The sequence below is a fragment of the Ictidomys tridecemlineatus genome, chromosome 1 (genome assembly GCF_052094955.1).
Source record: "Ictidomys tridecemlineatus isolate mIctTri1 chromosome 1, mIctTri1.hap1, whole genome shotgun sequence".
NCBI lineage: Eukaryota > Metazoa > Chordata > Mammalia > Rodentia > Sciuridae > Ictidomys > Ictidomys tridecemlineatus.
The window spans coordinates 145826458-145840277 of NC_135477.1; the positions used below are offsets into that span (position 1 = coordinate 145826458).

Genomic DNA, 13820 nt, shown 5'->3' on the forward strand with positions numbered 1-13820 from the left:
TAAAATGCGTTTCAACTGCATTTCAGAAATCATCCTCCAGGTAACTAAAAACAAAAAATACAATGTAAAATACTATTAGTAATAGAGTTTAAAAAAAAAAAGTAGGATGGAATCTAAATCGGATTGCTAGTAGAAATGAAACATACTTTTAAGACACTGAATAATAGATTCTAAAAACAACTGAAATTGAAGTCTATAAACTTCAGGTTATCTTTGGTAATTAAAAAAAATCACATTTATTTTCATCTACAATGTTTTAGTAATAAAATTTATTCTTAACCCATCTAAAATGCAGTTTGGAGAGTAGAAACTATTCAAAACAAATCCATTGAAAGTTATTTTCCAAAAATCTTCCCTCTCAACTAATGCATACCATACTAGTTAGTACATATTTAAATGTCTTTAGAGATAAAACAATGGAATAAATAAAAACAATCAGTTGACCACTAATGCTTTAAATAAATGAATCTTTTCAAGCCACACAAATACCACCTGGCATCTCCATTTCATTAGAGTCTCAAAGTGTCTCTTTTCTACTTACCAAAATTCATAGCTCAACTTGGCTCCCTTCCCCATCCTGATTCCATCCCTCCCCTACATTACAAACCCTGTGGCATAAAGGAAAAGAAGATATGGAACACAGAAACATTTTTTTTTAATTCTCAAACTGCAGAAAGTTTCAATTCTGTTCTCTTTCTGAAACTTCAGTATTGATATACAGCCAAATATCACTTTCATCACTTGGAAATTCCTAATGTACATTCACATATTAATGTTCTTAGAATACTTCAGACAAAAAAAAAAAAAAAGATAACCCTTTGTGTTACACAGTCCAGGCGCACAACATGCAGTCCTGCCTCCTGCAAAAGAGTCACTAACTCCCTTAAACAGCTTCCACTGAAACAAACTGGATTGATGGTTGCTCAGCCACCTTCACAAAACCAGGGAAGTCACAGAAGGTGGGGGCCAGAATCAAATAATTCCCAGTTTTCAGAACCCTAAGTTCTGGGGTTCAGGTTTCTTCAGAAACATAAGTATTCATAATTTCTCCCAATACAAACTGATTGGATGCCTTGGTCTGGGCCCTGTGAACATAATAGCAACTATGAGAACAGGGCCAAACTTATTGGACAGAGGGGAGTCTTCTTCGTAGGCCTGAGGTCCACCTTATAATAAAGTTGATCAGAACCAGAAAGTGTATGGTCCTATGGATTACTTTGATCTGGTTGGGACAGTCACAAAAAATGGAGGTCACAGAAAGAATGTAAGATTCCTGCTACTCTGCTTCTTTCTACCATTCACCAAAAATCAATTAATTGATCAATCAATCAATCACAGGTAAATAAATCAGAGATACATGATGTGATAGGGTGAAAAAGTACCACAAAGAACAGCTGCATCCTAATAGGATGCCTTCCTATTAGTAGAAAAAATTTCCAAGAAACCTCTAGAATTTTATGCTTGATAGAAGGACGCAGAGAGATTTGTAACACAAACTTCTCCAGAAAGCTGCCTCTTTTTCAAGCTTAAAATATTCTTTGAATTATTCTAATTAACTAAAAAGAATTTCTATCAAGTATAAATTTCCCTCCTATAACATGGAGAGGATGCTGAGATGGAACAAAGACGAAATGGGTGCATTCGAATCCAAAGAACAAAATCTCCAACAAAATAATAGGGAAAGTTATGTATCATATTGTGAACTTCAAACCCTATTATTTTGGGGGGTGGTGGTGGGGGTGGTGCTGGGTATTGAACCCAGGGCCTTGTGACTGCAAGGCAAGCACTCTACCAACTGAGCTATATCCCCAGCCCTCATACTGTGAACTTCACAGATACAAAAAGAAAGACTGATGGAAGAAGGGAAGGGAAGGGAGAGAGGGAGAGAGGAGAGTGTGTAAGAAAGGAAGGCAGACTGGTCAGAAAATAGATATTCACGGAAGTTTAAGAGGCTGGTGACATCATGTTCAAAACTAAAACTTTGTGAAAAGACATTTTTTAAAAAAACATCTTTACATTTTAAAACCACAGTAGGGGGATTGGGTGCAGCAGAATGTGGACTTTAATGAAAAAAAATCAAATATAGAAAATCTTATGCTATCACAGGACTGAGTAATGTTTTTTTCTTTGACACATTTGTGTAATTATCAAAGATCATCTTTGAAAGAGGAAAGCTTATGTAGATATTTGGTTTGTGAATGAAGAAACTAAGGCAAGAAGAAGTGAAATGGTGGGTCTGAGGTTACATAGCCCTGAAACTGCAAAACTGAAACTAAATCTCCAGCCTCTGTCCTTTCCTCACTCTATCAGGGACTTGTTGATTTTTTTCCTATGTTACTGTTGGCTACAGTCTCTCAAGCTTCACATGAAATGGACAATTTTCACTTTTTATTGCCCCTTTATAGGAAAACAGGAATGGCCATTCTCAAAAAAACCAAGCATGTTAAAAACATCCTCTGGGCTACAAAAAGTTGGCAAAGCTTGAATTAAGACTTTCTGTTTTCAGTGACCATGGGTTAAACCAACTAAGATGAGACATTTTAAAAAGAAATGTATAGAATATGCATAATTTTGAGTCTATTTTTATTGGCCCTTGGGAGGAGATACACTTATACATGCATAGATTGTTAAATTATGCTTTTACCCCCATTGGTATGTTATACTGCTATGTATATATTTTAATTTAGGCAAATCTTTGCAAAATAAATATGTCAACTAAGGTTTTCCATATTTATTCTTCTTTTAGATACATCTTATTCAACTTTTGGGTACAGCTGCTCCAGAAAATATCATAGACCTGTAAATATCATGATTGCTAGGAAACAAAGCATTACCATAAGGAGTCTACCTTTCTTTAAAAAGAAAACTTTAATCTCTCAAATGCCATATTTATGTAGAAAAGTTCTAAAACAGGTTCACATACAGGATATTAAAAACTAATCACTAAACTGGTTGCAATGGCACACATCTACATAATTCTAGTGGCTCCAGAGGCTGAGGCAGAAGGATTGTGAGTTCAAAGCCAGCCTCAGCAAAGGCGAGGTGCTATAAGCAACTCAGTGAGACCCTGTCTCTAGATAAAATACAGAATAGGGCTGAGGAGGTGGCTCAGTGGTCGAGTGCCCCTGAGTTCAATCCCCAATACTCCACTCCAAAATTAAAAACTAGTCAATGTACAATTCTTGGCACTAGCAGGTGGACTCAACTGCTGATCAAAGACATGTTGGTCTTTGATCCTTCCCTTAACCCCCTTAAAATGACTATGAATATTTTTTAACAAACAAAAAAGTATAAATCAATAAAGATGACAAGAATTAATAAGACAGTAGTAAAAGAAGCCAGAAAGCCAATTATTCACTGACTTACCTGACTTGAGAAAGTAGAATTTTAGAGCAGCAATGTTGAAAAATCAAAAAGTAATCACATGGGTACTGAGAGCCAACCTCTCACCCATGACTCCAGCCTGTTGGCACTAGTTCCCTGCAGGGGGGATAACATGGGAGGACAGGCTCAGAGACTGCACAAAAGCCAGACACCTGCATTCCTTCTGCTCAGGGCGATTACCAACTGTTCTTTGCCAACCTGGAAAAAGTGTATATTTACTATTTGGAGAGGAAAAACAGATCTGTGGACTGGCTGCAGGGCATCAAACATTGGGGAGAAAGAGCTAATGCACTGGAACCAGGAAAGTAAGTAAATGTTTGCAAGTTAATTATTGAGACCTCTCCCCCCACCCTGCCCTGTTTTTCAAATTCCAGAAAGTTGACACCTAGGCTTTTGCCTTCATGGCAGTAACAGCAAAGAATTCCACTGGGCTGGTTAAATTTTCAGAGACAACAAAAAATATGGAAAACTACCAAAATTGGTGCTGTATGCCCACCATGCAAATCACCCCTTAGTGAGGCGCACAATTAGCAAGTTCTAGATATACCCAGAGAGCTTCCAATCAGTTATGGAATGGCTCATTGAAGAGGATGAACAAGTTTCTAAACATTTAAGGAAAGCTTCTAAAGCAGAAGCCAAACAAAGAGAAAAATGCATCTTTGGGGAAACAATAACATATACAAAGAGAAACCGTTTTAATAAGTATCAATGATGTCTCCAGAGACCTAAAGTAGTACTAGTTACCAAAGAAAAGCATGATGTTATCTAAAATAAATTAGTATCCAGGGATCAAAAATTAGACATTAGAAATTAATAATGTAGTACAGAATAAATAAAATCCAAACCCAAGGTTTAAAAGATAAACTTGAGGTTATCTTCCAATATAAAGAGAAAAAACAGAGCTAGAAAATGACAGAGAAGAAAATAAGAAAGTTTGAGAACTAATATAGGAAGGTTGCTATCTGCACAAAAAATGTCAGAAACATTAAGTATTTTTTTAAATTCTAAGAAGTAAAGAACATAAATTCTAAGACTGAACAGGACTACTACTAGGTTCCCGGTACCATGGATTAAAACAGATTCACATTAAGATACATCCTTTTAGAATGTATCTAAATGTATTCTAAGTTTTAGAATACCAATCCTTAAGGATTCCGGGTGGTGGGGGGGAATGAAAGATAAAAAATGAGCACGGTATTAGACTGCTGGACTTTGTCCACTTCAATATTTTGAAGGAAAATAATTTCCTACCTAAAATTTTGTAACCAGCTAGATTATCAATTAAGCATAAGAAAAGAATGAAGACTGCCATATCATCAAAGTCTCAATATCTTTCACACACAATACCTTTTCTTAGAAACCACCAGAAAACGGATCTGCCAAAATAAAGAAGTAAACGAAGAAAGGCAGAAATTTCATTCAAGGAAGAGATTACTCAATATACAGACAAGGTAAAGAAACCTCCAACATGATGGAGAAGCAGGCCAAGAGAGCCCAGGGATCATGTATTTCCTCAAGTTTAATCATAGATTGCTTAATATGTTTGAGTGGAGAAAAATAAGACATAATATAGGAGAATTTAGAGACTTTTTTTTAGTGTTAAGTATAAATAAAACTCAGCAAATAAAAAAATAAGACAAAGCAAATAAAAATAAGATGATTATTGATTGCAGAGAAAATAAAAAGATGTGCAGGAAGAAAAATTATACTGCAATGTTCAGCTTCAATTGCAGGTTACACAGTTGTAATGTGTAAATGCAAGCATGGGCTCTGGATTCTTGGGGTTTATATTTACTGGGAGGATGTAAAATTATTTAGGGGTGACACAGTTACAAAAGGGGTGTGCATGTGTAAGGGAAATAAAACTAAAACCCCAACTTCTGTAATAGAAAGTCAATAGGTTGCTCTAAAACAGAAACATCTGAATGTAGCAGTATTATCAATTTTACTCAGAAATATAAAAAGCAATCACCAAAGGAATGATTAAAAAATTTAAAGTGATTGCTTCCACAAAGCAGGAATGGGGTAAAGGGTAGTGTGGGTTTGCCATTTCATTTTTGTGGTAATTCTCATGTAGATTTTTTTTCTTCATTAAACCATGTAAGTATATAATATGATTTTCAAAAGCCAAATTTTAACAAAACTCTATTTTCTATAATGACCAACATCTGAACATCCAACAGTCCTAGAAACTTCTAAACCATTCCTTTTGCTCTAATGCCAATTTCAACTTGAATGTTCTTTAACGAAGATCATAAAAGGGTGCATCACTCCATTATGATATAGCTCTTCCTTGTTTATGTCATCATAAAGCTCATTCATAAATCTATTTTGCTTGTTAAATGGTAAAGTGAACATTATTGACACTACAACTGCTTGAGACTCCTAAAGCAGCTCATGAAATCTGACGTGTGTCCAGCTGCAGATCACCAGAGCTCTTTAGACAGGAAAACAAACACACACTGCCTCTTTATACTAGTTCTTGAACATTCAGTAAAGACTAATGGATACACTTCTAACTTCCTTGCCTGATAATCATGTCAATGCTATTATAAATAGGGAACTCAAATCAACATGCCACACTAATATATTCTCTAGAGTTCAGACACATCAGCACTTTTCCGCTGGATTTCTGTCTCCACAACAATCAATGATTATAACCAATCAGGCCCAGGAATGACTCAATAAACCAATATTTCCAATAGAATCTCTAGGACGATTCTTTTGATACAGATTAGGAAGCCAATGCTTTGTTGTAAACTGATTGAATTAGAAAAAAAAAATACATGATCATGAAGGCATTTGCTCTATTCCAGAATCTCTGGGAAAGCTTTGTCACAGTCATTTGAAAAGAGTGGGTGACAGAATCCAAGAGTAAGGCACATAGTCTAATACTTTTCTTTCTCCCAGTTTTGAAGACACCATAGGGCAAATTACGTTTTCAGGAAAAGAAACAAGCTTACCTTTCACAAGCTCGGACAGTCCATGCGGCAATTATCCATAATGAGATACTAAAAACCAAGAGCACAGTTCCTGGGCAAATAGTCATTAAAGTCTTCATAACAAAACGTGTATTGAAGTTTATCTTATTAAGTGCTCCAATGCTTCTAGAGGAGGCATCAGTGAAAAGTTTGCTATGTAAAAGCATGACTCTGGCAATCAGATAGAGTCTTAAGAACATTGGTATAGATAAAATAATATCCACATCAGCGGTGGTTGTGGATGGGGCATAGGAGAAGGCAAGCCGGGCCGTCCATGTGAACGTATAATTCCCAGGTATGGGATGAATAGCACACACCAGTATTTCCAAGCAGATGAAGAAAATACGCTCATAAGTCATGGCTATTCTCCAGTCATCTGCTCCATTGTCCACCATGAATAACTGAAAAAATAAAGTAGAAAATCAGCTTCAGTATGGCATGAATGGTCCACAAGTGTTAGCGCAGATCTTACTTAACAAGGCATAACAGATGACTCTTAGAGATTGTGGCAGGCTAAGGGTTATAGCTTTCAAATGCTAGCCAGATACTTTATTTTTAGCAAAGGGCACTGGTCCCAAAGGAGAACTTCATTTTATAAAAATTAAAACTAAAACTTGCTACCCTAGAGCAAAACATATTTTGGAGTCTATGTTCCTACACAATATAAGTAACATCATTTTAAAATAAGGGGCTTAGGCCTATCAGTAATGACACCCCCTCAGATAAAAATGGACTTGCCTTAGAACCAGCTGTTCTTCTCTTTAAGAGACTGGACTGAAACCCTTACATAATTCTATTTAGGGTGACTAGGGTGCTGCTGCAATCAGGTATACCCTATAATGCAACAATGCGTGAGCATTCTTATAGGAAATCTTATTCTTGGTTTCAGAGGAAATCACAAGATCACAGTTACATGCAGTAGAAACATTTCTTCCCGCTTCCTCACTACTATTTCATTTTCTATCTTTTCTTCTGTTCTGCATTGCTTTGCTTTACATTATTAACTTTTCAATCTTTCTTTAATAAAGTTTATTTTTACCCGTTTGTCATTTTCACAGTACAATTAAAAAAAATAAACCAAAAAACGCATGTGTGTGTGCGCACGCACGCGCGCAAACACACACACACACACACACACACACACACACACACACATATCACGGGTATGGGAGAGAAAGAGAAAGCAAAAAAAAAAAAAAAAAAACAGAAAAGAATGTCTCTCTCTTCCCTGGCTGTCTATAAACAGGCCCTGGCAGTCCATAAATAACCAGAGGATTTGGAAGTGTGTGGTTGGCTTTTCTGGCTGCCATAGTGACTTTGGGGGCTAGTGGCATTTAGAGCCAGGAAGCCACAGGTGCCAACCATGCGGCAGTGCTGGAATCCCATCATAGGAAGATCTGTCTGCCCAGAATGCCAATGTGCTCCCCCACTGAGAAAGATGCCATGTTCTCTGACTTCTGCTAAGTAGCCAACTCAAGTGGGAAGCAGGAGATGAAAATGATCCAAATGTGAACAGTGAATTCTCAGGTGAGTGAGTTGCAAAGAGGTTGGAGGGGCACTGCTTATGGTTGTATTCTGTGTGCATTGCTATTCTAGAGTTAGGAAAATTATTTCCTCCCATTTAGATGTTGACAAATCTCCACTCTGGCTTAATGATTCTGTAGTTGATAGGTACTTCCCCTGCTATTATTCAAACTGGTCCCTACCTTCTTGTTAACTTTGCAAAAAAAAAAAAAAAATAGGAATTTGAGAACAAAAACTGCCACTTCCTTCTAGCACCTCAAGGAGTTGGAAAAACAGCACACTCTCTTATCAAAAACATACCAGAATTTTGATTGTCTGCTTTTTCCACCAAACTTGACTCTGAGTGACTTAGCAGTTTGTAAAGGGCACCTCCGAAAGGGCTAAGAATTACCAAAATTGCAAATGATCAAAAGCTGTACAGCAGGTTCTGATTTCAAGAGAGGCTTTCCCCATGCCATCCTGGGCAGGTGCAGTGTAAATGCAGGATGCACACCTTCAGGGTAAGTGGGAAGGAAGTGTCCACTTACATGTATACTTCTGACAGGCTTTTTTATAAGTAGTCTCCTACCTTCCCAGGATTTCCCTCCCTCTGCCACTTGTAAGGGACCTGCTCCCCTACCCTGACTATCTCTTTTCTCAGGAATCTTTACACCCACCCTCTGTTCACTTCTCCAACCAGGCTATTTCTTCTAGTGAGTCTAATCCCTAATCTCATGGCCATCCTCAGCAGCTCTACCCTTCATCTTTAGGTGGGCCTGCCCAGGTAACTCTCAACCTGAAAACTGATGTCCAGGCTACTGGTGGACTGGGACTTCACACCACGCCTTCCAGCTCAGCTGAACCATCAACGTCATTCTGTGATCATTCCCTGTCCCCATAATATTTGCCCCAAGGGCTACCTCTGTTGCCCCCTTCCAGCACATACTTCTCTACCCCCAACATCACAGGAAATACCCTGTATCTCATACTTTAGCCACAAACTTGCCTACATCTGCACTTTTTCCTCTGTCTTTCCCTTTCTCCACACATCTAAAGTCATACTATATCCAAATCCAGTTTCCCTGTATGGAGAGCCTCTTTTCTGGGCCTCCTCTAGCTCAACAAAGTACTCACACAAGGCCAAACTGCTACCATGTACTAAACAAAAACAACAAAACCAGTTCAGAACCATGGCTGGCTCTGTCTACCCTCGCCTGTGTTGTCTCCTCATTTCTCCTTCATCCACGAATACCTTGGAGGTGGCTTTTGCCACCAGTAGCCCATTAATACTAGTCCTGGGAAGATCACTGAACATACCTTCATTATGAAATCCAGCCCTCCTGTCCTAATTTTTATTTCACCTGACTTGTCATTCTTTTCTTCCTGGAAAACCTCTCTTCCCTTGGTTTCTGTGATATGTTAGGTTTTCTATCTGCTACAAGCTCGAGGTTCTCAGTCTCCTTCCCAATTTTAGTGTCACGACTCTAATGGGTCCACTGCCAACTCTTCTCTGACTCCACACCTAACTGGGCTAGCTCATCCCTCTCATCTTCCATCATCTAAAGACCTCTTTAAAATGTAAATTATAATATTATATAATGCCATTACTGTCAAGATCAAAACCATCCAAAAATCTCTCCACCGCCTGATGGGTAGAGTCTAACCTACCTTCCACAGCAGACACAGCTTTCTGCAGTCTGGGTTTACCTATCTCTCACACTTCACTGCCTATTATTCTGCCCACATCTCCTTATGGCTGCGAATTCCAGAATACACCAACCTAATCCTGCTTCTTTGTCTTATATAGTATGTCCTATGGCCTGCAAAAGAGTCTCCATCTAGCAAATTCTTATTCCTTCATGACCAGACTTTAAAGAAAAAAAAAAAGTTTGTATGTATACATGTGTGTGCACATGCATGCCCCATCCAAAACTGAGGTCACCCCTTTGTTCCAATAGGATTGCTATAAGTGACCCTTACTGATGCTAACACAGAGGACAATACGAATTCTTTAAATATTTTTACCCCTAATTTCCTCTGAGGTTCCTTGAGGATGGGAACCACATTTACCTAGCAGAGTATAACAAATGCTTGTTACAGGAATAGTCTTGATATTTCAAACTTAATAGTGGATCTCCTAATCTTTGGATAGGCCCTAATGTTGATTAAATATGCTCATGAAGATGAGAATACTAAAGCATGATGCAAGTGAAATCTGCAACATTTTAAAAATCCATGGCAAATACATTCTACCAAATAATAAGCTGTGGCAGCAGCATAATTTTGTAATTATACAGAAAGTCAAAATAACCTTCTTCTTCGATAGTTTCCCCAGATAAAAAAATGTTTTATTTCATACTTTCTTTTTACCAGGAATATTAACACCTGAAATGACTTCATTTTTGGTTTTGGTCTTCTCATGAACATTTAAATGTTAAGATGATGAAGAAAGTTTCTTCTACTCATCATATAATTCCCATCCTCAACATTGCTTATTTGTATATTCGATTGTTTAACAAATATCCAGAGTACTAAATACTATATACCAATGCTGCAATATTTACTAGCCATAAAATGGAACTTATATTAATGAGTTCTGTCCATTGTCACTGATTTTCAGTAGGAAAGAAAGCCGACTTGAAGGAATTTGATAAAATAATTACGTTTTTGGATGTTGCTATGAAGGAAACAAACAAAATGAAATAAAAAACAATAAATTAGAGATGAGAGCAGATGTGGTGATCAGGGAAGATTTCTGAAAGAGTACCACCAAAGATGAGTCCTGGATAAGGAAAAGCTATTCACATAAAGAGAGGAAGAATTTTGCAGGCAGGGAAAGCAGCATGTGTAAGGCCCGAGCTTTGCAAAAGCTTGGCGTGCTCAAGAAGTAAACAGATACCATGAACTATAGTGAAAGAGGGGCAGGAAGAAAGAGGAGTAATTTGAAGATACAATTAGAACCAGATGTGCAGGACCTTGTTAGCTATGGCATCAAGACTGGATTTCATTCCAAGTACAGCAGGAGCCACAGAAGGGTATTAAGGAGAAGAATGAGGGATGTGTTCTGATTTACTGATTAAAGAGCTTTTCCTCACTATTGTGAGGTAAGCAGAGCAGAAAGAGGCAAGTATGAAAGAAAGAATATAAGTTAGGAAGTTCTACTGAATTTGGTGGCAGTGTCCCTCTGACCTGGGTGAGGGGTTGTCATAGAAATGAACAGAGAGGCTGCACTGGTCATATGCCTTGGCAATCTTGCTAGAATTTGCTGACAGGCTGAATGCAAGAGCAGTAAAAGACAAGACTCAACAGCACTGAGTTTCTACCCTGAAAAACAGAGTAGATAGTGGTGTCAATTCCTGAGAACCTTTCCTGGGGACGGGGAGGGAAGTATGCAATGAAAGGCTCTATTTGGCCACTGGAATCTGAGTATAGATGCCAAGTAGGCAGTAAGATGTACAAGTCCCAGTGAGAAGTCTGGAGCAGTGGAATAAATCTGGGAGGCAACAGTATTTAAGTAACTTTATGGGATCAAAGGAAAAATTGAATAGGAGAGAGTAATATTCAAGGCCAAGTCCTGTGGAATCCCAAACATGGAGAACAGTTGGAAGGTCAGATCTAAGAGGATCTGAAATGCAGCAGTCTAGGAAGCAGGAAGAATAGAAAGCATTATCTTGGAAGTCAAGTGTGCCAGCTGTCAATTACACACTGGATAAGAGTATATTCCAGGTTTCAAGATGTACTAATGTACTCATATCCTAGGTAGAAGATAAAAACATTCTAAACATCCATCTTCAACAACTCAATCAATGTTAAATATTAAAAATCAGCAATGACAATGGAACAGTATCCATATTTCCTGTATAATAGCAATCATTTGTGTATATAATACAGAGATTTTGTAATTGTTGATGCTGGAGGAAGGAGAAACTGTGGAAGGGCTGGAGCATCAAATGGGGGAGGTCAAAGTGCTCCTTGGGTTCTGCCATGCTTGCCTATATTGTAGTGGAAAGACCACAGGATGGGATGCCTGGCATGACTTTTTTTTTTTTTTTTTTTTTTTATCCTTGCTGTGCTACCTACTTACTAGAGGAGCTTGAATATTTGTTGGACCTCCTGGCTTCTCTTAAGTTTCCTCATCTGCAACATCAGGAGAGTGACAGCAACCCTGGGGAGTGATTGTGAAGATAAAATGAGAGAATAGAACCTGGCACAGAATGAGGACCTGGCACCTAGAATAAAAGTAAAATTCACATGCCTCTATTGCTTTAGAACATTATTCTTCAATCTCCTTCTGCTTTTACAAATCAAGTGGAGGCTAACAGAGGACAAGGGACATAGTCAGCTTGGAGTCCTCAGGCTTTGGTGGGGGTGGAGAGGCCTCCCTCCCACTGCACACACTAGGAAGTAGGCCTATTTCCTGCAGCCTTAAGGGAGACCTTTGATAAGCATCTACCCAGTCTACTGGATTAGGCAAATGCAGTCCCCAGTTTGCAAAAGAGCCTGTCTGTCAGGGCTTGTTGCATGAAATGTTTGTGGGGACTTTTGTTAACCCTTGAGACTGCAATGCCCTGGCATGGACACTTCTCAATTATGGATCAACCTGAAGGACAGGATTAATTCTGTTCTTGTGCTCCTTCTTAGCTTCTTAGGGCTGGGTGACTCCTTTGAATAAACTGGAGTTTCAAGGAAAAAAAAAACAAAAAAACCAACCAACTGTGGAAATATCCTACTACATTCCATATAATCTCTGCAATATGTATGGTCTCTTTTGTTTGCAGGAGATTTAAAGTAATCAGAAGAACTGATATTAAAACAGATCCATGTTCATTTTTTATTCTGATGTTCTTAACAGAAGACTTGATGGCAAAAGCGTGATAGTTCAACCTACTTTTTAACTCTACCACGTTGGATATGGGTCTTCACAGGAGGGCTTAAGACACTTGCAGGCCTAACGCAGAATATGCCCTCAAAATACATCTGAACACAAGCTTCAGCTTTCCAATATCATTGTTTTCCATTTGCTAAATAACCCCAAACATGATATATTTGAAGATCACTGTCTAAGATTAATTGGGAATAAGACTCCTCAGAGAAAGAGTGCCCACAGTTTTGTGGGAGGGACACAGTCAGATCACCTGCAGGAGGTGAGGAGTTCAGAGGCAGAAGTCCCACCTGCCTTGTATCTGTGCCTCCTTCTCAATGATTTTGGAAGCTCTTGGGATCTGGGACAGGGTCTTACATATCCTGGGTTTCCTTTCTAGAAAATTATTCAGGGCATTGCTCAGTAAAAAACTGGGACTTAGAAAATACACACCAAATAAATCATTTAAGCCATGTATTTGTTTTAAAACTTACATATAAGTAGACTAGGAAATTTTTGAAAAGGAAGAGTAACGAGGGAAAAGCAGCTGTGATCGATTTTTAAAACAGATTAATAATTAAAGCCATGTGGTTCTAGCACATAAAACAACTTAAATGGAACAAAACAGAAAGTCCAAAATACACCGATATGCTGGGAGTTTCATAATGTTTTAAAGGTAGACTATTAGTGGGAAAATAGTTCACTGAAAAATGATTTGCAGACAACTAATAATCGATGTCAAGAAAAGCAAAGTTGAACCCAGGCCTCAGACCTAATATACCAAGAAAAATTCCAAGTGTATGAAAGAGCTAGATACGATAATGAACTTATTAAACTATTAAAAGTATCCGTGTAAGGATTACTCTGTAACCTCAGAGAAATGAAGGACTTTTAACTTTGATGCAAACCTCAGGGCTTTAAAAGAAACACTGATACATTTGACCCCATTAAACTTTAGTTTCTGTACCTGGTCATAGACATACTGAAGAGAATAAAAAGACTAAAACCAAACCATGGGGAAAATGTTCACAACTCCTGTCACAAAGGATAATTTACCTAATAGAAAAAGTTCCTATGTATTCTTAAAATAT

At 38.0% G+C, this 13820-nt stretch overlaps 1 protein-coding gene and 1 long non-coding RNA gene across 5 annotated transcripts in view; one reads left to right on the plus strand and one right to left on the minus strand.

Moving 5' to 3' along the window:
* Positions 1-13820, minus strand: part of Kcnn2 (potassium calcium-activated channel subfamily N member 2) — a 414889-nt gene that overhangs the window by 90440 nt on the left and 310629 nt on the right. For 3 of the 4 annotated variants that reach the window (XM_078048854.1, XM_078048849.1, XM_078048853.1), the window contains one exon: positions 6348-6766. In XM_078048854.1, coding sequence (XP_077904980.1) covers positions 6348-6766 — 419 coding nt within the window. Of the gene's footprint in view, positions 1-3366; positions 3585-6347; positions 6767-13820 lie in introns of those variants that run through there. The other variant, XM_078048855.1, reaches the window with a different exon arrangement.
* On the plus strand, positions 3462-12192 carry LOC144377455 (uncharacterized). Its single transcript, XR_013438461.1, has 4 exons — positions 3462-3689; positions 4742-4835; positions 7612-7892; positions 11956-12192. It is a non-coding gene; the product is annotated as an uncharacterized LOC144377455 (long non-coding RNA).